This window comes from Elgaria multicarinata, chromosome 10 (assembly GCF_023053635.1).
Source record: "Elgaria multicarinata webbii isolate HBS135686 ecotype San Diego chromosome 10, rElgMul1.1.pri, whole genome shotgun sequence".
NCBI classification, from domain to species: Eukaryota; Metazoa; Chordata; class Lepidosauria; order Squamata; family Anguidae; genus Elgaria; species Elgaria multicarinata.
Genome location: NC_086180.1, coordinates 16,516,141 through 16,539,318, shown reverse-complemented (window position 1 = coordinate 16,539,318; position 23,178 = coordinate 16,516,141). Strand labels below are relative to the sequence as shown.

General features: G+C 39.2%; 1 protein-coding gene across 3 annotated transcripts; it reads left to right on the top strand.

The window, feature by feature from the left end:
- The first annotated feature begins 288 nt into the window (after window positions 1–288).
- Window positions 289–20,876, top strand: HELQ (helicase, POLQ like). 3 transcript variants are annotated; one of them, XM_063136334.1, is made up of 18 exons: window positions 289–708; window positions 2,336–3,062; window positions 3,385–3,563; window positions 3,923–4,123; window positions 5,668–5,740; window positions 6,651–6,748; window positions 7,317–7,415; window positions 8,400–8,545; window positions 10,349–10,588; window positions 12,552–12,693; window positions 13,645–13,749; window positions 13,928–14,150; window positions 15,710–15,867; window positions 16,858–16,956; window positions 18,213–18,386; window positions 19,041–19,154; window positions 19,717–19,851; window positions 20,660–20,876. In XM_063136334.1, exons 1-18 carry the CDS (start codon window positions 535–537, stop codon window positions 20,735–20,737), a joined length of 3,165 nt encoding a protein of 1,054 aa, XP_062992404.1. In that variant the 5' UTR covers window positions 289–534; the 3' UTR covers window positions 20,738–20,876. The 3 variants fall into 3 exon arrangements, with proteins under 3 accessions (XP_062992404.1, XP_062992405.1, XP_062992406.1); XM_063136335.1 differs by lacking the exon at window positions 289–708 and adding an exon at window positions 1,269–1,288; XM_063136336.1 differs by lacking the exons at window positions 289–708; window positions 3,385–3,563 and having other exon boundaries at window positions 2,897–3,062.
- Window positions 20,877–23,178: the final 2,302 nt, after the last annotated feature.

The window sequence follows — 23,178 nt, the reverse complement described above, 5'->3', positions numbered from 1 at the left end:
CAGGCGTCGTGTTGCGGAAAAACAAAGCGGGAAGGCACAGACGTTCCGCTCGAGTAGTCAACGCACTCCGATACCCAATCACCGCACGCAGTTCTCTCCATCACCCCACCCTTCCGTCTGTCAATAACCATTGGGGCACGTACTTTATTCTCTTTCACTTCAAAGACACCCTTGCCTGTTTCTCTGCTTTTCACCTTGCCCCTTCGGGACCAAGAACAGGAAGTGACGTCGTATCATTAATACCCGCCCTAAAAAAACGACTGTTAAGGGAAATTGACAGTTAACGTCAATTCCTTTTCTTTCTCACCCTCCTTTCTAGTACTTGGTATAGTCCTCGCGCGGGCTAGAACGCTGCTCTGAGGAGAACTGGACGGTTCCTTTTATTGGGAGCGGGGGTGGGGGAAAGGAGAAGAGAGGATAATGGATCCTCTGGTTCTCCTCATGAGCACCGGCCCTCTTCTCCGTCACTTTTCCGCCTGGTGCAAATCTGACCGACCCTGACGGGGAGCCAGGCGTAGATTATGCCGCTGCCTCATGGAAGGCGGCGGGGTCGCTGTGAGGAGGAGGACGCGGGAGCGGCGGCCGGCAAGACGAGCCGTTTCGTCTGGCAAAAGGAGCCGGGACCGGACTTGCTCCCGCTCTCCGCCCGCCCGTAAGAAACTGAGCTCCGGGGGAGACGGGGACGTTCAGGAGGAACTGGAGCCTGAGGTACCTCGACACGGAGCCCCGACTCCCGTCCCGTCCCTTTACCTGTGTTCGACCGGCTGACCCTCCCTGGGTGGGTCTCCTTTCTTTGGCTGAGCATCAGAGCCTTCGGGGACATTCCCGCACAGCCTCGGAGCTCCTATTTGAGGCTGGGAGCTGTTATTACATTTATTTATTTATTTATTTCATTTTTATACCGCCCAATAGTCCAAGCTCTTAAGCCCGTTCACAAAAGATGCACATCACAAGATAATTAAAACATAACATCTCTTAACAAGCAAAATTTAAAAGCAATTTACATAGCTAAAACATTTACAATGAGTGGAGCTGACAGAAGCAACTGATGTAAGTGCCCTGTTATATACCAGCAAAAGCCTGGGAGTAGAGGACAGTCTTACCCTGGTGCCAAAAAAGTTGACAACGTTGACACCAGGCGGACTTCAGAGGGGAGAGACTATGCCCCCCCCTCAAAAAAAATCATGAGGCCACCACTGAGAAGACCCTCTCCTTTGTTGCCATATTCTGAGCCACCCTCCAAAGAGCCACTCAGAGGAAGGCCTCTGATGTTGATTGCAGTGTCTGGGTAGATTTAGATTGGAAGAGGCGCTGCGTCAGGTATTGTGGTCCCAAGCCATGTAAGGCTTTATAGGTTAAAGCCAGTACCTTGAATCAGGCTCAGAAACATACAGGTAGCTGATGCAAGCAGGCTAGAATTGTGTTATATGTTTGCACCTTCTGGTCCTGTTATTAATCTGGCTGCTGCTGTATTTTGTACAAGCTGTAACTTCTGAAGTCTTCAAGGGCAGCCCCACATAGAGGGCATTGTAGTAATCTAACTTGGAAGTTACCAGAACATAGACTACTGAAGCCAGGTTATCTGTCCAGACAGCTGGGCTACCAGTCAAACTGCTAGAAAGCACTTGGTGGCACTAAGGCCACCTGAGCCTCTAATGACAGAGATGGCTTCAAGAAAATCCCCAAACTACAAACCTGCTCCTTCTATATCCCTGTGGTCAAAACAATATCATAAAACTATAGATACATTTAAGTTCAATTACAAGTACCTAAAATAGCACTTATAAAAGCATGTAAACTTTTTAAAAATAGCTTTTCAGAATAACAACTGAGGTTGCAGTCCTATACATGTTTACCTTGGGATTTTGTTTCATTGAACTAGACTCCATAAATCACTTTTATAAATGAATTGTAGCTGATTTTCAGATCTAAATAGCTTTTGCACGGTTTAAAGGTTTTGTTGGTTTTACTGGTAAAATCAATCTAGATAATGAAGATAATATATATTAGAGAGCAATCCTGTGACCCCTAAACAGCATCTGAGGGACATAGGAGATTTTGGATTCCTGGATTCAAGACCGGAAAGACTTTGGAGCCAGGAACTGAGCTCCCTGTCCCCTCGCAGTTGGCGTGGAGTGACTCGCACCGGCTGCTTCTACAAGCTTACAAACGTGAGCTCATAGAAGCATAAAAGTCAGTTTCCCATCTATGCTATGAGGTAGTTATTTTTCTATCCTAATGGGTTGTTGTAAGGTAAAGTGCTTTAAACCCTCTAAAGTTATGTGTATAAATGCTAACTATTAAAGAAGATCATATAGATTCCTTTTTCTTGCAGTACATTTGCAGTGAAGATGACATGTTTGGGGATTATGACAGCATTTCGGGCAACAGTTCTTTGCTAGCCGAGATAAATGATGTAGAGCAATGGTGCATGCAGTCTAGTGATAAGGATCCGGATTATAAAAATGAAGATCGGAGTACCGCTGTGAAGCCTATACGGGGAGATGTTCAGCTACAGAATGCCAAGAATATGGCACAGACATTTTCAAACAGAAGAGAATGTAATTCCTCAAGTGCTATGAAAGAACGACAAGACAACCATCTAAAACCTCAAGATGATAGTCTAGAAAGCCTGCCATCATCACAGCTTCTATTTCTTAAAAAATCAGTAGACTGCTTAGTTGGCCTTAATAAAGCAGATAATGTAGAAGAAAGAGCCTATAATATGAATGTCAGTATTGACAAGAACTCAGATCTACCGTACTGCCATGATACAGAGAATAATAATAAACATAGCGAACAATCTACAAGTGCGTTGTCTGAACCAAGTAGAAGAAAGAGTCTCAAAGATCATCTCAAAAGTGCGATGGCTGAGAATGCCAGAGCTTCAAATTCTCTGGTGTCAAAAAGTAAACAGCTCAAAGAAGCTGTTGTATCTGAAGAGCTAGGTGTTGCTGAGAAAAACAGCAATCCTTCCTTTGTTGATATTGGTCCTTTTTATGGCTTACCCACCAAAGTCAAGGCACTACTACTACAGTTCAGAGGAATTGAGAGACTTTATGGTAATATAACCATGCCTTTTGTTGTAGTGTTAGATTTTGTCCTGAAGTTAACCTTCAACACAGCCTTTGCATTTTATATGTTTGTGAAACTGAATTGTTTTGCTTTTGTACATACTGTTTGTGCTTTTGTACCTACTGTTGAAGTAGAATTACATTTGTGCATGTTAAACAGAGGATGAAATTATTATTCCTCTTGTAAAATGGAGAACATATGGGGAAAAGTTGCATGATGTAAAATTTTATTAAGACGGTCTCTGGTATGTCAGGCACAGATCATACAGGCTGTCATTCTGTAAGTCATGATTTTCTTTTAATTTGACAGACTGGCAGCATGCTTGCTTAACACTAGAATCACTTCAACTGAAGAAGAATTTAATATACTCCTTGCCAACAAGTGGTGGGAAAACACTTGTTGCTGAAATTTTAATTCTTCAAGAATTACTCTGCAAGCAAATGGATGTTTTAATGATCCTTCCTTACGTGGCTATAGTCCAAGAGAAGGTATGAAAAGAGTACGGTTTTATATGCATAGGTATCCCTGTATTTACTGGAACCCTTTTCCCTGTGGTTTGCCAAGGTGACAGGCTACAAGTCCTGTGCAGGCAATATAGAAAGTAAATCCCATTGAACTCTGTGGGGCTTATGACTTTGTAAAAAAGCATAATATGAGGCTGCCAAGGAAAGCTGCTATTTTGAAATTGTGAACATTTGTATATAATTTTCTGTGGCCTTAGTGCTCAAATCAATCTAGTACACAGGATGTGGCTTTTATTATAAACTGTTCATTAATATGTTCTTACCAGTTAAGTTTAGGATTTGGTTTCTAATATTTGTTATAAAAAAATCTCATATTATTATAGGTTGGAGGTTTGTCAGATTTTGGAATGCAACTAGGATTTCTCGTGGAAGAATATGCAGGAAGTAAAGGCAGAATTCCTCCAATCAAAAGAAGGCTAAAGAAATCCCTGTACATTGCTACTATTGAGAAAGGACACAGCTTGATCAATTCCTTGATAGAAACAGGACAAATCAGCAACTTGGGTCTAGTTGTAGTTGATGAGGTTTGTTTTAAAATTCTTAAAGCCTTTCCAAAATATTTTAAATTTGCTAATTCAAGCTTGTTTTCAAAAGTTGCACTGTGCTGTGGATTACATGAATGGGCGCTTCACTGTTTAACAATCTCTTCTTAACAAGTTGAAATTATTCAAGATTCTTATTAGGAGCTAATTAATGTTAGTATTATTTAGTGCAATAGCCTTATGAAAAATGTATTCATGTTAATAATTCATTGAGTTAAGTGCTTTTTATTTCCTTGACTCTATACACAAAATGTCAGTTCAAACATAAAGGTCAGGCAAGGCAATCCCAACACCCTCTTAATGCTCTGCGGGTGTAAATCTAGTGGCATTCCTGATCCTGTTGGTGGTAGGTCCTGAAGTGTGATGTTTAGGGCAGGGGTGGCTTTGGATCCACTGGATCAAAAGTGCTTCATTTTCTACATGGGGGCTCTTACTTACACCAGCTTCAGGCTGGCATAGGTATCCCCCCCCCCCTTGATTTCAACAGGAAGGGAAATATTTTAAAGGAGAACTGTATGGAAAAACCAGCAATAAATTGCCTCCTCACACACTCCCCAGCCTAGCTGCTTTTATGCTGAAATACTCTAGCTCAGTGGCTGTCAACAGGTGGGCCATGCCCCAAAAGTGCTCCCGAGATCAGTCCATGTTGGGCAATTGTGAAAGTGGGTTCCATGTTGCACTTTAGGAGTCTGAAGTGGGTGCTCTAGCTCACCTTCCACTCCATTTTGGATTGCTCTGTTATATCTCTTGTACAAGCAGCTCAGGTTTTGAAGAGACTCCAAAAGAAAACACTTAATTGGAGAAGCTGCTGAGAGTGCTACTTTCTGTACCCTTAGTACGCATACCTACTGCTGCCAGCAGTCCAGCCTAACCTCCTTGGGAAGGCAAGATGTATTTATTTTAAGGATCTAATGTAATAAATAAATAAATCTTGCCTTTTAATAAGATTTTCAAGGTAGCTAACAGTAACAAACGATAGTCAAATTAAAATAGCAATAATTTACAAGTCCAAATATCAACACAAAAATCCATAATACCGTAAATAACTACTTATTTATAAGAAGATTTTCATCCTGTCTTTCTACTAGAATTTCAAATCTGTACAACTTAGTGATCTTGAGTGGCCAGATACATTCATACCTGTCCCCACTCCTTTCAAGGGCTTCATTGGGTTTGCTAGTCGTCATGAGTCCAAGCTTTACCTTTATCCAACACCAGTTGTTTTACCTGCATTCAGTTTACAGTAGTGGCCAACACTAAATGTAACAATATGTGTAAAACATTAACTACATTGTTTAATTTAAAATACTTTAAATGTATGTCCCTTGTGATAAATGTATGCCCCCCCCCGTCCTTTTCTTTACACCAGAGAAGTTCTTTGCTTTCAACTTAAAGGGGGAGATGAGTCAAAGGAATGTATCAAAGGAATCTAACTGTTCTCCATGTTAATATTTGGAAGTTCCTGAGGATCCATTCCAACGCTTTCCCAGTCTCCTAATTTCTTTACACCTTTCTCTAATTCAAAGTTGCATATGCTTGGAGAAGGAAGCCGTGGAGCTATTCTAGAAATGACACTTGCAAAGATTCTTTATGCAAGCAGTAAGTAATTTCTGCATAATGTCTAGAAGTCATGAGCAAAATAGTAAATGTTAACAACTTCAGCAATCCTAAAATCTTAAAGAATGTGGCTGTAATAGTATAACCTATTATGTAAAATGTTAGAATTTTATGTAGCTTTAGAATTATTTCTAAAAATGGGAAGGAGCTCTACTGTAAGTCGTGGAGGAGGAAAAGAGTAATTTCAAGAGGGCAAAGAAAAATTATATAATTCTGGGGTGGCAATATGAGGAAGGAGAAGGAGAAATGGTGAGTGCATTTTAGGGCTCTCACTGTTCAATCTTGTGCCATTTTACTTGGAAGTAAGTTCTATTGATTTCAATAGAACTTAATACCTAATAAGTATGCATAAGGTTGCAGCTTCAGACATAAAAATATTTTTATCTTGTTTTTTTGGTCAGTGGGGGCTTCCAGATAAGGCTTTCATTGTGCATTTGCCGTGCCTCATTCACAGAATATTACTTGGATTCCATAAGTCATCTTCAGTAATTCTTCCTTGTTTTCCCACAGCTTCTTTTTCTTTCCAGAAAAAAACCATTAAGGAAAAGGTAGAATAGCTATACAATGCCTTTTGATTAGTAGTGCTAGGAGCTGTCTGTCAGGAATCCCTCTTAGGGACTCTTTCCATCTCAGTTTAGAGTCTTTCAGGACTGTATTTTGTGCTGCTTCAATCTAAACAGTGTTCACTACAATTGGTAAAACACTGTATAAGACTGATGCTGAGATGGATGTTGCTCTTGGTATTAAACTGCTGAAGAAAGTACTTCTCTTGTTTTATTAGCAGGTTGAGGTACCGTGACTTTCCTTTGCAGTTCTTGTTTGATATTTGATACTCTGTCAAATTCTTCATTATAAATATTTAACATGTCAAATTATGTTATGTGTTATTTAGAAACCACTCAGGTCATTGGAATGAGTGCGACTTTAAGCAATGTTGAAGACCTGCAGCAGTTCCTGAAAGCAGAATACTACACAAGCAATTTCAGACCAGTACGTATTTGAATAGAAACAATGAATTGAACTGTCTTAGAAGTAAATGTTGCATATTGAAGTAGTTGATCTCATGGGGATTCAAGTTGTATTTTTCTTTCTGAGCTTTTGGGGCAATTTGGTGCATTACAGTGTTAACTTTTCTTGCAAAAAATGGAAGATATTTATAATTTTAAAATGAAGATAGCATCCATTATTAATCTTTCAGATGTTTAGCGTTACCTAGCCAAAGTTTCAAAAATGGTAGTACCTTCTACTCACCAGTGAGGCAAAGAAAGAAGTGTTTATTTAAAAAATAAAACAAGGTATAGGGGAAATGGCATAAAAACAGTAAAGCAGTTAGTGCTGTAATTCTAGGAAGCATCTCAATCTATCTGCCATTTTTAATGAAGGAAACAAGAACTAGGCACATAATTAGCAGAACAACTGCACTTAACATGTGGCTGATTTTATCATTAGGACATTTTTCTTCCCTTTTCAATATACCCTTCCCCATTATATCAATAATTTAAACTCTGAATCCATACAAGTCATAAGTGATTATTGTATGTTACTTTTTAAAACCTAGGTTGAATTGAAAGAATATGTTAAAATACGAGACAGCATCTATGAGGTTGATAACAAAGCAGAAAATGGATTTACATTTTCACGTCTCCTTGATTTCAAGGTAAGGCAGATAACTCTGCAAAGATATTTTTTTATGCTGTGCATACTTTCACATTATAATACCCTTTACAGCATTATTTTCCTACAGTATATTCTTCCCTGCATCTGGCACAAAACATAGGCTCTAAAACACCATATTTTAGCTTTAAAATGTTGGGTGTTTTTTTAATTGGTTTATTTTAGTAGAACTGCTTTGCTCTAAGTGTATATTTTACCAGAAGAGGCTATATAGCACTGATTATAGTAACCTCAGGTGGAGAATGCTAATATGTACGTCACCCTGAGATCTTATTGATATAGGGCGGGATATAAATGTTTTAAATAATAAATAAAGTGTTGGTTTTGTATTCCTTTTTTATTACTATTTAAAGGCACAGTCCATAGGACTGCATGGAAGCCCCCAAAATCCAGAAATTCCTATGCCCTGCTTTGCTGAAGCCAGCAGGATGGAAGGAACAGTGGAGGCGATATTTGCCTCCATGTCCTCCAACCTCCTATATTTTTGCTAGATTGACTTTTTCAGCTTTTTAGCCCATCTAGCAAGGGTTCTTTGGAGGGGGAGGCTGAAGGAGGCTCAGGATAAATTATATACTGTCCTCTCTGGTCTCCTTCCATCTCCACACACCAGAATGCCTGTTTCCCAACCTCTCTGAAGTCGATTTTTCCAGCTTTGAAGGGGCAGCCAGCATGGTTCTGTGAGGGGACGGGGCGGATCTCCAATTCTTCCAAGGTCGGAGTGCTGTCTCTGAGGTTTTCCAAGCCATTCTTTTATCCCTGGGAGGCTTGCCCAGAGACCATAGGAATGTTCTTTAAGGGACTTAAATACCTTGAGCTAGTATTTAAAACTGAAGCTTCAATCATGAACAGGTTTATAACTTGCCTTCATTATAACTTGTTAAATGTATTGAAGCTTTGCATGAATATTTTGACAAACTGAGGCACAAAACTTAATTCTGTTTAGAAACAAAGCTGTATTATCTTTTAGTATTCTAGCAGTCTGCAGAAGACAGACCCAGACCACCTTATTGCATTGGTAACAGAAGTTATTCCAAAGTATTCCTGCCTTGTTTTCTGTCCTACTAAAAAGAACTGTGAAAATGTAGCAGAAATGATATGCAAGTATTTGAACAGGTATGTTTCCTGGATGCAGTTCAGTAGCCAAAGCAACATTTTTATTGTTAGCCTTTGGAGTTGACTACTCTTGATGCAGTGGTCTGATCCTAAGAGTTGCTTTGCAAACAAAGTAATATTGTATCTGTATCTTGACCAGACCCAGGGTACTGCATGACACAATGGCACTAATGCATCCAAAATAGCAACGTTTGTAGTACTACGCAAAGCTGTGATGTGACAGAGATACTGATGGAGAGAGAGAGAGATTGGTCATGATTACACAACTTGAAACTATATTTGTCAAAGCAGAGTTAAGTCTGCAGATTAATATCTGTCTGTCTTAACTAGACTATTAGCTGCTTTATACAGTGTGTAGGTTGTATTTTCTATTCTTGGCTGTAAGGCAAAAGTCACTCAGTCAATTACTGTAGGTTTTTTTTGAAAACTTCTTTAGAATGGTTAATGTTTAAGCGTAAGCTTATGAACTAGGGAAAAGAGGTGGAAAAACTGCTAATCGTTCCACTATCGATAGTCATGTAAATGTGAGTGGAATATTTAAGATGTCTTTAATATGCTATACACTTTTGTTACATAGTATATTAAAGACATCTTAAGTATTCCACTTACATTTACATGACTATTGATAGTGGACTGATTAGCAGTTTTTCCACCTCTTTTCCCTAGTTCATCGTTTTAACCTCAAGGGGTCAGGCTAGGTTTTTTGCTTCTAAGCGTAAGCTTAAACAAAAGGAAAACAGTGGAGTGCTGTTTTCCTTTGACCACCTCAGATGATGGATTGCCCTTAAATAGGGTTATTTATTTATTTATTTATTTCCTGCTTACCTGGGATGAGTAGTGCCCTTTCAGGTCTTTTTAAGTTTTATCATTTTTATTGTGATTCTATCTTACTATGCTTGTTTTAGTTAAGGAAGGACCATAACTCAGTGTCAGAGCACATGCTTTGCATTCAGAAGGTTCCAGGACTCCAGCATCTCCCACTAGGGCTGGGAAATGAAACACTGGAGAGCCTCTGCCAGTTGGTGTAGACAATACTGAGCTAAAGAGGACCAGTGGTCAGACTCAGTGCCCTATGTTCCTCGTTTTCTCTTTCTGGGCCAGATAAAAAGAGCTTTTTCAAGGAATGGAGAAAGGCTGTTTCAGTGATGACCCTTCCCTTGCCATCCTTTTAGGCCCAGGTTAAAGCTTTCCTGGACTTCTTCCTCTACTCCCAGGCCTTTGACAGCATAACGTTTCAACCCATCCTACGATTTTGTCGTTGTTTGTTTTACATTGTTTTTGTATGTGAATTGTTTGTATATAATGTTGTATTTTTAAGGTTTTTATCTTTCGTAAATCACTCAGAAAACTTTAGCTATTGGGTAGTATAGAAATGTAATGAATGAATAAATAAATAAAAATTAACACTAACCAGGATTTGTGCTTAACTCAGGCAGCCATAATTTGAAGCTGGTTTCAAATCCTAGATTAGGAACATACCTAGTTAGCAGTAGCCATTGCATAACAAACATACCACTGAGCCATAAGTGGGGAATTTGTGGCTGAGAGGGAAATAGTTTGTTGTGGGAGAGTGCATAGTCTTGTAGTCCACTCCCAATCCCTTAACCATATCTAAGGGTTGAGGGGCATTATACCTGCACTGGCTTTTGCATGGGTTTTGTGTATCGATTGTGTAATTGACCATTCCTTGTTTATCTTAGACCACTTGGTGGTGGGGAAAGTGTAAAGCAAAAATCTCTTATGTACACAGGTCCCAAGCTTGTTGGTATACAAGCATTACCTAATAGTACTTTTCTTTCTTAGGGACTATAGAAAGCTCAAGGAGAAAGAAAAACAGGATCTTATTAAAGATTTAACGAACATCTGTAATGGAAGACTTTGTCCAGTACTGAAGCGAACCATTCCGTTTGGAATTGCCTATCACCACAGTGGCCTTACCAGTGATGAAAGAAAACAAATAGAAGAAGCTTATTCTGCAGGCACCCTCTGTCTCCTTACCTGCACATCTACACTTGCTGCTGGAGTTAACTTGCCAGCACGAAGGTTAATCTTCAAAGAACATGTATTGGGTATTGTTAAAGCCTCCATTGCCCTCCCCTCAGTGTATAAGAAGAGCCAGTGTGGTGTAGTGGCTAAAGTATTGGACTGGGAGTCGGGAGATCCGGGTTCTAGTCCCCACCTGGCCATGGAAACCCACTGGGTGACTTTGGGCCAGTCACAGACTCTCAGCCCAACCTACCTTATAGGGTTGTTGCTGTGAGGATAAAATGGAGAGGAGGACTATGTATGCTGCCTTGGGTTTCTTAGAGGAAAAAGGTGGGATATAAATGCAATAATAAATAAAAATAAAATAAATAAAAAATACATAAGAATTCTAACATTTCCTTCACTCAGTTATATGAATCCAGAGCAAGGGGTCCAGGAGCTAGCAGTAGGCTGGGTTAGGTTCCTGAAACACCAGAGGCTGACCAGGCTTAGCTCACAAACAACACTTCAGAGTGCAATTGGGGGCTCATATGATTGAATGCTCCTCCATCTTGAGACAAACATTTGCTAAACATACAAAACTAGAGATTGGGCAGCAGACTTTTCCCTGACAAGTTAGTTTTCTATCTGCAGGGAATTATTTTTGCATAGTGGAGTATTCAGTCACATGACCCCCCACCAGGAGTCTGAAGTGGTAAGGCCGAGAAACAGGTTTACCACCTGATCGGTGAGTACTGGCTCCTGCTCCTGAGTTCAGCCTGTCTTGCTTCTGGACTGATGCTCTTTTTCTTGGGCTTAAATATGGAGAATATGGCCCTGTTCAGAAGACACCTTAAACCAAGGTTTTAACCATAGTGGTTAAACCAGAAAGCCAGGGTGTGTTCAGAAGACACCTTAAACCATGGCTTTAACCATGGGGACCAAGGCAAAAAGCCTTATTCACCGTGATTAAAGCCATGGTTTAAAGTGTCTTCTGAACAGGGTCTATTAAAGATAGCAAGTGATTCTTCCTCGCACTATGTTTGGCAGCCGTGAAGAAGAAGAGAATTGGTTTTAAGGATGTTGGTATGAAAAGACAACAGGTGAAAAAACAAAAGGTGCAAGACACCTAACAGAACTGCACTAGACCAATTAGATAATGTTATACAGTGTTTATAAATAAAGCACCTGGTGGAACACAAATGATCATATCAGTTAATGTTATACAATGCTTATAAATAAACGCCTGATGGTAAACAACAGACATACCAATGTCATAAGAACTCTATCAGTAATACTGGTCTATGGAACCCTGCTATATTTCCATTTCAACTATATACAGTTTTCATTAGGAACTCTTACAGACAATTCCTAAGGTACATAGCACACTCTAATAATAAACACTGATATTGTTGAAAGATTGTTTCACTTCCTGAATGGATCAATTTTTCAATGCTGTACTGGTCAATAAGGCAAAACAGCCAATTGTGTTTTTAGGAAGAGAGTGAGATACTCCATTACTATAATGAAAGTAGAAATTCTGAAAGAGAAAAGTAAATGTATTAACTTTATTTAATATTTCCCGAAGTTTAACTAGAACAAACTTACCATAAATTGCAGTTAATTTTTACCTGTTTTTTCCAGTTCACTCTTCCCAAAATGTGTGAGTACTCCGGAAGCCAGTCACCAAACAAAAGATAAACACCACTGCAGCAGTTGTAAATCAGGAAGTAAATATGGCATTATACACAGAAATGCTGTTCAAAATTTAAAGGCACAGTTCACATCAGGAAAATATTTATTCCGAAGAATATTGAGATTCTAACTGAGGCATTTTGCTTTATTCATTTCAGAAATTAATGATTTCAAAAAACATATGCTTTGTACATTGCACATTAAATGCTCTTTTTAGATTGCATACCTTTAATATGCGTAATAGTATCTTCAAATCTTTTCTCTTGAGAAGAAAAAGTCATTTTCAAATATCTAAGAAGTGTTAGCGCTACAATTTAATTAAAATACATTTTCATTGTTTCCTTAGGGTTATTTTAAGAGCTCCGTATGTTGCTACAGAATTCTTGAAGAAGAACCAGTATAAGCAGATGATTGGCAGAGCTGGTCGTGCTGGTATTGACAAAGCTGGTGAAAGCATTCTTATAGTGCAAGAGAAAGACAGACAACTGGTAACTTAAGCGAAAAGAATGGTGATTTTGAGACTTCTGAGTCATCAGGATAAGTCGATTGTGTAGTATAGGGAGGAGCTCAAAATTTTAAAACACAAGCTTGCTCTGAAATATTTTGCTACTCCTTTTAGTAAGTATATTTAAGACCCCTTTTCTTTGAAAACCAGCCCCTCTCTTTAACATGAGCTTAGGGTGGGGTAGCATCCTTTAAAGCTAAAGTGATATATGAAAAATTGAAATACTGCTTATACATTCTCATATTTAAAAGATAAACATTGTTATGCATTTATTTTTAAAAGGTATATACTACTAAAATAATCCCTTCTTCCCCTCTACTAAATGTTTGCCAAAATAAAAATGTCTTAGGTCACCATTAAAAAAGTCTGTGGCTTTAATATACTTAGAGAGGAATGGATCTCCAGAGCTCAGAAGCATCCTCTGAGAAGAGCTCTTTTGTTTGTTTTGCTGCTTGTTTTATTTAAAACTTTTTTTCCCTACTTTTCTAAAAGAGCTCAAGACAGCTTACAACCAGCATTTAAAACTAGAAACAGTGCAAAACCCACAACTCTGCATATACAAATTGAACAGCAAAAAAAAAAGGCCAATCTATCACATAGCGTAAAAAATTAAAATATTTCTAATGTGCTACTGGTTCTGCCACCTGAAGCCAGGAGGGAGGTATGCAATCATACCTCTGGAGGGAGGTCATTCCGTAAACCTGGGGTCTCCTCTGAGAAGTCCTGCTCCTAGCTGCAGCTGACTGCATTAGTAAGACAAGGTAATTGATGCATTGATGGCATGATTAAGAGAGTCCACTTAGGGAGAACTTGATAGGAGGTAACAGAGAAGGCAGCTTCTTTTAGGAGTGTTAGGTACAAATATCATTTGCATAACATTTTCTTTCACTTAGTTGTAGTATTTCATGGATTCATGATGTAAATATTTTTTAAGGTTCGAAACTTGGTATACAGCCCCCTAGAAAGCTGTTACAGCAATCTCCTGCTTGAGCTGAACAAGGGAATCCGAAGCTTACTCTTATCATTGGTTGGATTAAAGGTAATTCTGAAATTTTTTAAAAGTCAGCTGCTTTTAGTACACATGAAAGAGACTGATTGGGGGAGGGAAAGTTTCAGATAGAAGCTCAGATGGCCAACCTCTATTGTTGTTTCATGACACTAGATTGATTTTCAAACTGGTCTTTTAGTATAGTATTGTCCTATTGTATTCTGCCCAGATAGCAACCAGTCCTGAAGAGGTTTACCAGTTCATGTGTGCAACCTTGTTTAGCATCCAGCCACAACTTCTGCCTAAAGAAAAGAGTCTGCGGGATGTAACTATGGAAGTGTTGCAATGGTTGAAACAAAATGGCCTCCTAAAGGAAAGAGCAAGCTGTGACAGTGGACAAAATTTTCAGTGCACCCTAGAGATCACTCCATTGGGTCAAGCAACTTACAAAGGTAAAAGGTCTCTCTAGGTTATCTGCTAAAAATACATTTGGGTGCAATTGTGGCAAAGTGGGGGAGTTGTCACTGGGGATGCCCCTCCTTTCTCAATCACCTGTTGTGCATTCCCAGTTGCAGAGCCCTTTCATGTCCTGTAAAGTAAGTCCCTTCTCCCGGGTCTTCTCCAAGCTTACAAAGCCTAGTAGCATTTCTGAGTATTTGTGTAGGATCTGGGTGTAAGGCTGCAATCTTCTTACTAGTGTTTAATTTATTTTAAAAATATCATCATCAACAACAACAATTTTGAAATGTCACTGTACTGGAATAGAGGCAGTCTGAAACTGGCGTCTTATCAATTTTAGCTGCTGCTTTCCTGTCTCTGAGGAAGCAAAGTTGAGAAGCAATTAATCAAAGGTGTCTCAGCAATTGTGCTGTGGGGGTGGGGGTGCATTTATAATGTAATTTATGATGTAATAAATTTTGCAGTTTTCTAGCCTGGTCATGAAAGTGACCAGAAAAATCAAGGACTAAGTTTGAAATTGACTAGCAAAAGCAATTGAGTTTCCTAGCTAGGTTGGGGAAATGAGTAGAAAAAGTAGGATTTACAACCCTCTCATAACAATGTTTATTTGAAAATAAGGCTTACTCTGGCTACAGGCACTCTTTTAAGAAAAAAATGCACAAAAAAGTAATTAAAATGGTGTTAAGAAGCACCAACTTTAAAATGTTGATTGGAAAATGCAGGGTGTGGTAATCATGAGAGGTTGGGAAAGGGAACGTCACTGCCCACTCAGTAATAGATGGAAGATAGTGAGTGGCACACATCCACAAAAGTGCTAGATCTTCTGAAGTGGACAGTCATGAGAAACTCTACATTTAGCTTTGAGCATAAGAACAGTGGTCAACTCCACGGTTGATTATCAAGGGGGTACTCTCCACACAACATAATTATAACCAACCATGGAGTGGATTAAGGCCAGTGTCGAGTTGGCTATTAGTCAGTGGTGTGTTTGATTGACACAACCTCCCTCTCTCTCTCCCAGTCCTCCCGCTGGTATCCCATCAGCCATTGCGAGTTCTGCTGGCCGGATTAGAGTGGCAGCTGCCGCTTTGGTCATTCTTGTCAGGGGAATCTAGTCACCAAAAATAACCAACAATGTGCGACAAAATAGTCAACGGTGCCCGACACACAACATGATAATCAATGGTTGTTCAGATAATCAGCTCTGCACAACATTAGTTATTTGCGTTTGTTATTTCGGCCGAATAACCAACTGTGATGTGAAAAGGTCCTGACAGACGACACAATAACCCGCTGTTGACTATTTAACCCACCATTGGTTATTTAACTAACCATTGTTTATTGTGTTGTCCAAACCCAGTCACTGTGTCCTGCTAAGACAAACCATTTTTATCATCTGGAAAAACACCTTTGGGTAATGAAGACTCAGGTATCTTCCAATACAGTGGCAAACTGAAATGTAACTTTAGTTAATAACCTCTCAACATTAGAAGAAAATATAAATCTACATAATTTTGGGCACTTGTGACGTTTACCTTTAAATGCATCTCAGGTTCTATTGATTTGGCATATTGTGATGCACTCTATGCAGACTTGAAGAAAGGACTTGAGGGGCTAATCCTTGAAAGCTGCCTTCACTTACTCTACCTGACAACACCATATGATATGATTTCTCAGTGTAGTCCAAATTGGATGATCTATTTTAAACAGGTAATTCCCCACCCCACTCCCCAAGAAACCTAATTTATATCCTTATTTAGCATATTTTGATGTCCTCCACCCTCTTGCTGAGTTGAATAGCAAGAAGCTTACTTGTCTGGCCCAATGTAACAGCTGAAGTTGTTTCTTGTGCAGCAGTCATATTGGAAAACCCAGGCAAAAAGGAATCCAGTTGCGGGAAAAGGAGGACAGATGGATTCCTTTTTACCTGGGCTTTCAAAATGGCCACTGAGACTTCAAGTAGCTTGGTGCAAGAAACAACTTCAGCTATTCCACTGGGCAGACAAATAATAGATCATACTTCCCCCTGCTAAGTTCCAATAGTACCATTGCATGTTTTCAACCCTCTAAGTAGAAGGAACTTCATGGTAACTTCTTTTTGACTGGATAATTGCATACTGTAGTGTTTTTGTCCTCTACACTTAAAAATAAAATTCTAAAAATAAGCCTAATGTAGTTTGTCAGCTTTCTCTTGTGTTGATCCCAAATTGTGGAATGCACCCTCCATAAGAACATAAGAGTCATGAATCAGACCAAGGGTCCATCTAATCCAGCATTGTGTTCACACAGTGCCAACCACAGGAAACCCCCAAGCAGGACATGAGTGCAACAGCGCCATACCACCCATGTTCCCCAGTAACTGGTGTCCATAGGCATATTGCCTCAGATCCTGGAGGTAGCACATAACCATCAGGACTAGTAGCCATTGTTAGTCTTCTCCATGAATTTGCCTAACCCCATCTTAAACCATCCAAATTGGTGCCTATCACTACATCGTGTGGTAGTGTGTTATGTAGGGGCCTCCTGCTCTGAGTAATTCCCTCGGAGTAGTTGGGGGAGAGGCTAAGCAGAGCACCGTAGGATCCACTGCCAATCCCTTCTCACGTTTATACAGAGATGGGTTGTGTCCTGTGTTTTCTGTTTTTTTACATATGTAGTTTAACTATAGATCTCAGTTAATTCTGTTTTTGGTTTTTTTAGTACAGTCAGCTAAGTCCAGTAGAACAACAGATAGCTAACATTGTTGGAGTGCCAGAGAGTTTTATTACCAAAAAGGCTTCTGGACAAGTCATCAAAAAGGTAAGAGAAACTATATTTAGTATATGTGGTGCTTAAAAACAACATTGGAAAATATACATTTGAGATTCTCCATTTACTTTTATGATTACAGGATTAGATTTTTAAAGCAGCAGTAGTTGTTAAAAATTCATCCCTTCATTCTTTCCCTCTTTTTCTCCTGCTGTTGAAGTATCATTCTTTTGTTTTCTTCTTGCAGTAGTAATATCACTTAGTAATTAGAGGGCTTTAAAAATATTGTAAGGATTACTGAGATATCCCTCCAGATGGTAGATTCAGCTTAGCACTGAAGAACTCTCCTACTAATTTCATCCCAATGTCTTCTTTTGAGCTAAACCCTGTTCAATGTCTACTTTTGAGTAGACTTGCATAGAGTTTAGCTATGCCTTGAATGCTTGTTTGGAAAATATTCAAATCACTAATAACGGCATTTGTGTATGTGTATGTGCATGCATGTGTGTGTGCACCCTTCCAGTATATTCCACAAGTCACCTTCAGGGGCCAAAAAGATTGTGTACCCCTGCTCTACCAGGTAGTTTGCAGGTTTCAGATTGCACCTAGGAGTTCGGGGATGAAGAAACATACAACAGTTGATTCCCCAATTTTGAAAACATAGAACTCAGCTGTACCCAGTTCTGTCTCCACTATTGGGTAGAACGTGCACGTTCTTTGGTAGGTGGAAAACAGAAGTAGAGAGTAACGAAAAAGTCTTTATATTAACAAAGTTGGAGATAATATTAGGTGTACTAAGATAAAAGAGAGTTAAAATTGGATAGCATTATCTGGTAATTAAATGGAATGTACCTTCAGAGAACAAGAGGCCCTTCAGGTGATATAAAATCCTCTTCCTTCGGTGGAAGATCCTACTGTTGAGCAATTAAAGTGGGTATTCACCAAGTCATCTAAAAAGCAAAAGGTAGTTGTGTTGGCAATAAGGGGGGGAAATCCAAGTCCGTATTAGGACAATACCTTTATTAGGCCAACCAAGATGACACAAAATAGACTGCAAGCTCAAGTTCCCTAGAAGCCTTCATCAAAGCAGCAAGTGGGGGTGGAAAATGGCTGATGTCTTTGCTGGAAATGTGTATATTATGCCTCTTATATGCATGTTGCCTGTCCGTATATCCTCTTAGATAGCTGTGAAAATTTATACACTTAGAGCTGTTAACTTTTCTATTAGTTCAGAAAAATTGAAAGGCACATAGTTTTTTCCATTTGATTATGTCTTTAGTTTCTAATTAAATTTGATATCCCCTTAGGATGTGGAGAGTATCATAGTTGGCAGACTCTACTTGTCCTTTGTTCTTCATGCCTTGTTAAAAGAGACCAATGTATGGAATGTGGCAGAAAAATTTAACATATCGCGAGGATTTGTTCAAACCCTTCTTAATTCTGCTGCTTCTTTCTCTTCCTCAGTTCTGCATTTCTGTGAGGTAATGTTTGCTGAATGTTTCATTGGTGGAACACAAAAACATCCTCCCTTTACATTGAAATGTTCCAAATTGTCTCGTGCTGTTTCCCTTTCTATTTTGAGAACTGAGCAAAGCAGTGTTGCTTTAACATGTTCTGTTTTACTTAGCTCACATATTGGCCTGGTTCAGACAACAACCCACAGTTAATGTCTGAATGCAGAAATCTGGATTGTTGGGTGAACAATCCAGAGTTTGAAACCATGTGGTTTGTTACAATGTGCACATTGGGTCATAGAAAATTCTTAAACAGAATAAATAACAGGTTCATAGAAATTTTATGATAGTGTTTGATTATGTCCCAGTATAAAACCTATTTTAAACGAATCCCTTTGACATCAATTAACTAACAGCAAATACTTTATTAATATGGCTTACATGTGTGGGTTGCTCCTATTGTTAACCCAGTAGATAATCTACTTCCAATCTCTTACTTATTACCATGTGATTTCCACTGTTAAACAGTAAATTAACTGCAAATGAAGGACTGCAGTAACGGATGCATAACATTTCAACTTCTAGAAACATATAGGATTTGGTAGGTAGTTTTCCAAATGAAATCAATAAACAAGAGTTTTGCTAACATGTTATTTAGTCATTTTTAATTTATTTTTACAGGAGCTGAATGAATTTTGGGTTTATAAAGCTCTCTTGACAGAACTTATCAAGAGATTGACCTATTGTGTTAAGGCCGAACTTGTTCCTCTTATGGAGGTGGCAGGTGTTTTAGAGGTTAGTAAACCAATTCTTCAAGAATCCGTTTCTGAATACTTAAATGCTTGGGTAAATGAGTAGTTGGGTAACAATGCTAGATTAACTGCAATTAAATCCAATTAGAATTTAAAGATAACTTTTAAAATTTCTTCAAAGCGACCATTTCTGCCTAAGAGCTGTTGCAAATTATTCTTTTCCAGTGATCTAGCATTCCAGTGCCAAGTAAAGGCACAACACATATTCAGTCACCCAAAAATATATTATCTACAGCGGTATTTAGAACTTTGTTTGAGGTACTTACATTTTTTATTTATTGGATCTCCATGGTAGAGGACAAAATGGGAGCAGCTAGTCAAGTAAAGAGTTTTGATGTCATTTTTAAAAGAATGTTAAAGAAAAAACTGCACAAAGTCCAAGAAATCATCAAATAGTTGGGGGAAGGGTTTAGGGCCAGAGGAAGGTGACAGGGCAATCTGGGGAAACCTGGTGGGGCCGCATTTCTGCACCACTGGCATAGAGGCATGGTGTTGATGCATACGTTTACCGCTCTCTCTCTCCTTTGATTTTGTCCGTTTTACAGGCTCGAGCCAAACAACTCTACAATGCAGGATACAAAACTTTAGCACACTTGGCTAACGCAGATGCAGAAGTGCTGGTAAAGGCTGTTGAGCATTTGTCTCGACGTCAGGCCAGACAAATAGTTTCATCTGCAAAGGTGAGAACAGTGACTGTGAAAAGCCCTGAAGAAAATGCTTTCCCAGCACGACTCAGTCTTCATGAATGCTGGTGGGTGGACAGGAGTAGTAGAGACTCCCCATCCCTTTCGGAATGCTATATTGAAGTTGTTGCCTAAATTTACCAGAGACTTTGCATAACTACCCTGAGCAAAGCAGTCTTGCATTTGAGCCAAGACAGCTTCTTCCTGGCTGCCAAGCAGGCATTGACACACTGGAGGAAAAAATGCTTTCCTCTTTTGGGAAAATGTGATGTAATAATGTCTATGTTATCCTGCTAGCAAATACACGGACACACATTGTACCTCTTTGCAGATTTCCTGGCAGGAAGGGGCCAAGTGGAACGGACGGCAGATTTTGCTCTCACCACAGGCCTGAAGTGCAGCACTTCGCATTTTGCAAAGGACTGAATGACAAGTGTTGGCTAATATGGGAGAATGTGAAAAGATATAGTTGGAAGTATCATAAGAGTGGGGGCTGAATCTAGACCCTAGTCTTGATGACCCCAGCCACTGAAAATCAAACCTTGCCGTTCTGCATAGCGCTGTCCTAGGTTTTGTTTCTTAATCTCACTAGAATGTGTCAAAGTGTTGGAAACTGGCACTTGTGTGTGTGCTAACGTATTACATGGGTCAGACTAGTCCCTGTATTTGTGACCCTGTTTCTCCTGCAGCAGGATGAAATATACACCATCTTGGGAACTGCCAGCTTTCTTTTCACCACTAATACATATGGAAACATTTCTAATTTCTTGGTAATTTGACTTTGGATATTTGTGTTTGCATGCAGATGCTCCTGGCGGAAAAGGCTGAGGCTTTACAAGAAGAAGTTGAAGAATTACTGAAAATACCGACAGACATTCCTTGAGGCTTCCTAATCACTCTTCCATATGATTCTGATAATCAAATGATAATTTTCTACCCTAATAATAGTTAGTGGTTCACTGTATATATTCATGTAACTAAGCTTATTTTAGTCATAATAAAACTCGGAAACTTCTTCTCTATGCTTTCTATTCTGTACTAAACTGAAACAGATTTGTTATTGCTGTCTTTCAGGCATCTTAACTTTTTTATTGACATTATACGTTGTTATGAATGTCAACTTATCCTATTATAAAATGCTATTTTACATTTTCAAGTTCAATCTATTTAAACGCAGTTGTTAGGAAATCATTGGATTTTTTGAGAGCAAAAATCCATTTCTTGGGCCATCCTAAATATAAAAGATTTACAACCATGTAGACATAATTGAGATGACCTGCCTATACTGGGGAAATTAAAACACCAGATAAACATGCCTTTTAATAGCTGCTGCTGTCTGGGTATCTACTCCCTATGCATTATAATTTATTCACTCCTATGAATAAAAGATACTAATAGGCTGCAGCGTTAAAGACAACAGACTTTCATCTGAATAAACATGTATAGGATTGTGCTATTAAAATAAAACTGAACGACTTTGGAGGCAACCTTTTTTCTCTACGTCCCACCACAGTATCTTCAGATTGATGAGGGCCAAGTCAGTCAGACATCAAAAATGCTCACAGCGCAGTAAATGCACTCTGTGCTCTCTCTTTAATGTACATGCATCTGTAACATAGCAGAAAATGAAACAGTAAATTTACTTTATTTATTTATTTATTACACTTTTATACCGCCCAATTGCCGAAGCTCTCTGGGCGGTTCACAAAAATTAAAACCATAATAAAACAACTCTAGTATTTTATCTGTCACAGTGGCCAACCAGATGCTGAAGAGAAGCTCTTTCATAAGGAAAAGCCTACTAGACCAAGTCAAGCAGCCTGAAAACCCTAGACTGGAAGAACATTCCACCTTCCAACACACGGTCTATTTCAAGTTTATTGTGTACTTGTACTGTTGAGCAAGCCTCTTAACATTCAGGTGAACTCGGTGGAAGTGAATTTGTCTTTAAGGAGCCACAAGACTCTTTGCTGGTTCTGTTGAAATATGTATCTTTGGGTAGCTGAGTTATTTTTAAACATAATAGTGAAGGCAACAACAAAGCTGTGGGAAAGGTAAAACTACTTATTAAAGCATATTAGATATCAAAAGCCTTTGTCGGCTCTAGAAAAACCTGTTACACTGCAGAAGGCTGGCTGCAAACAGCTGAATTGTTTGTGGAGGTTGCTCTTCCTGCAGGTAGTGTTAAACTCTTGCAAGACATGTCAAAAACTCAGTAGAGTTCCTCTGTTACAAGTGCAGCATTTGGGCAATGTTATGTGAGAATGCAGCACTTGGGCAATATTACAACAGAATGACTCTCATCTCAGAACAGCAGGTATTCTAAAGGTGTTTAAAACTGGAGCAGATATTTTAGTATTCAAATATGTGGTGCAAATCTTCAAAACACAGGTGTCTTTTCCAGATTCCTACAACCATGCTTTAGTGCCATAACTCCAGATTAAGTCCAGAGGAGCCCAAATTGGGCACTTCTCTGCATATGTATTTCTCTTACGAGGACTGGGCAAATTGTAGGCCAAAACATCTGGAGGGGGCCCATCAGCCTTAGCCAGCATAACCAATGAGGTCATTGGAGATGTAAGACAAAACATCTGGAGGGCCACAAATTGCCCAGCCCTGATTTACACAATTAGTCTTGATGGCAGCCAAAATATGAGGAGCTGCCTTGGACTATTAGGTTCTTGATCACAACCTCATGTTCTCCATTCTGTCTGGCAGCAACTCTCAGCCTACAGAGTTTAAGCACTATTATTAGAAATAATGTAACAATGTCAGGAATGGAACCTGGGACTTCATATGTGAAAACCACTTATTTGCATTGGACTTTGGATGAGGCACAGACATACTAGGTTTGATCCAAGCTGGCAAGTAAATTCATGGCTGGATGTGACACAGAGAGAGAGAGCTTTACAAGGTGCGCAAAAGCAAGTATGGTGTATTTAGCCAGAAAGAGTGTTTTTTCTCCACCACCTATAAATAACTTGTTATTGAGATCAAACTTCCTTGACTGTTCAAACTGTGGCTAGAGCTTTGGACTACAACGGGGAAGCCTCCAGTCAAATTCAATTTCAGCCTAAAGCTCCCTGGGTGAGCTTGGGCAAGCTGCTCTCTTTCCATCTAACCTAACTCACTGGGTTATTTATTATGAAGATAAAAATCAAAAGAAGGTGCAGGGGGAAAGAACCACCTATACCACCCTAGAGTTCTTGGAGGAAGGATGGGACAAAAACAAAATAAGAAATTTTCTGAAAGGCCACCTTCTCCCACATGAGACTGCCCAGCTCTTAAGGTATTTGGGGGTGACCCTTCTTTTAGAGCCACTGA

Bases quoted from the DNA above. Each gene is read 5' to 3' on its own strand.
- HELQ (XM_063136334.1), top strand. From the start codon at position 535: ATGGAAGGCGGCGGGGTCGCTGTGAGGAGGAGGACGCGGGAGCGGCGG. The intron at 3,063-3,384 runs GTAATATAACCA...TTAATTTGACAG, and splicing joins AGGAATTGAGAGACTTTATG to ACTGGCAGCATGCTTGCTTA. The intron at 5,741-6,650 runs GTAAGTAATTTC...TGTGTTATTTAG, and splicing joins AAAGATTCTTTATGCAAGCA to AAACCACTCAGGTCATTGGA.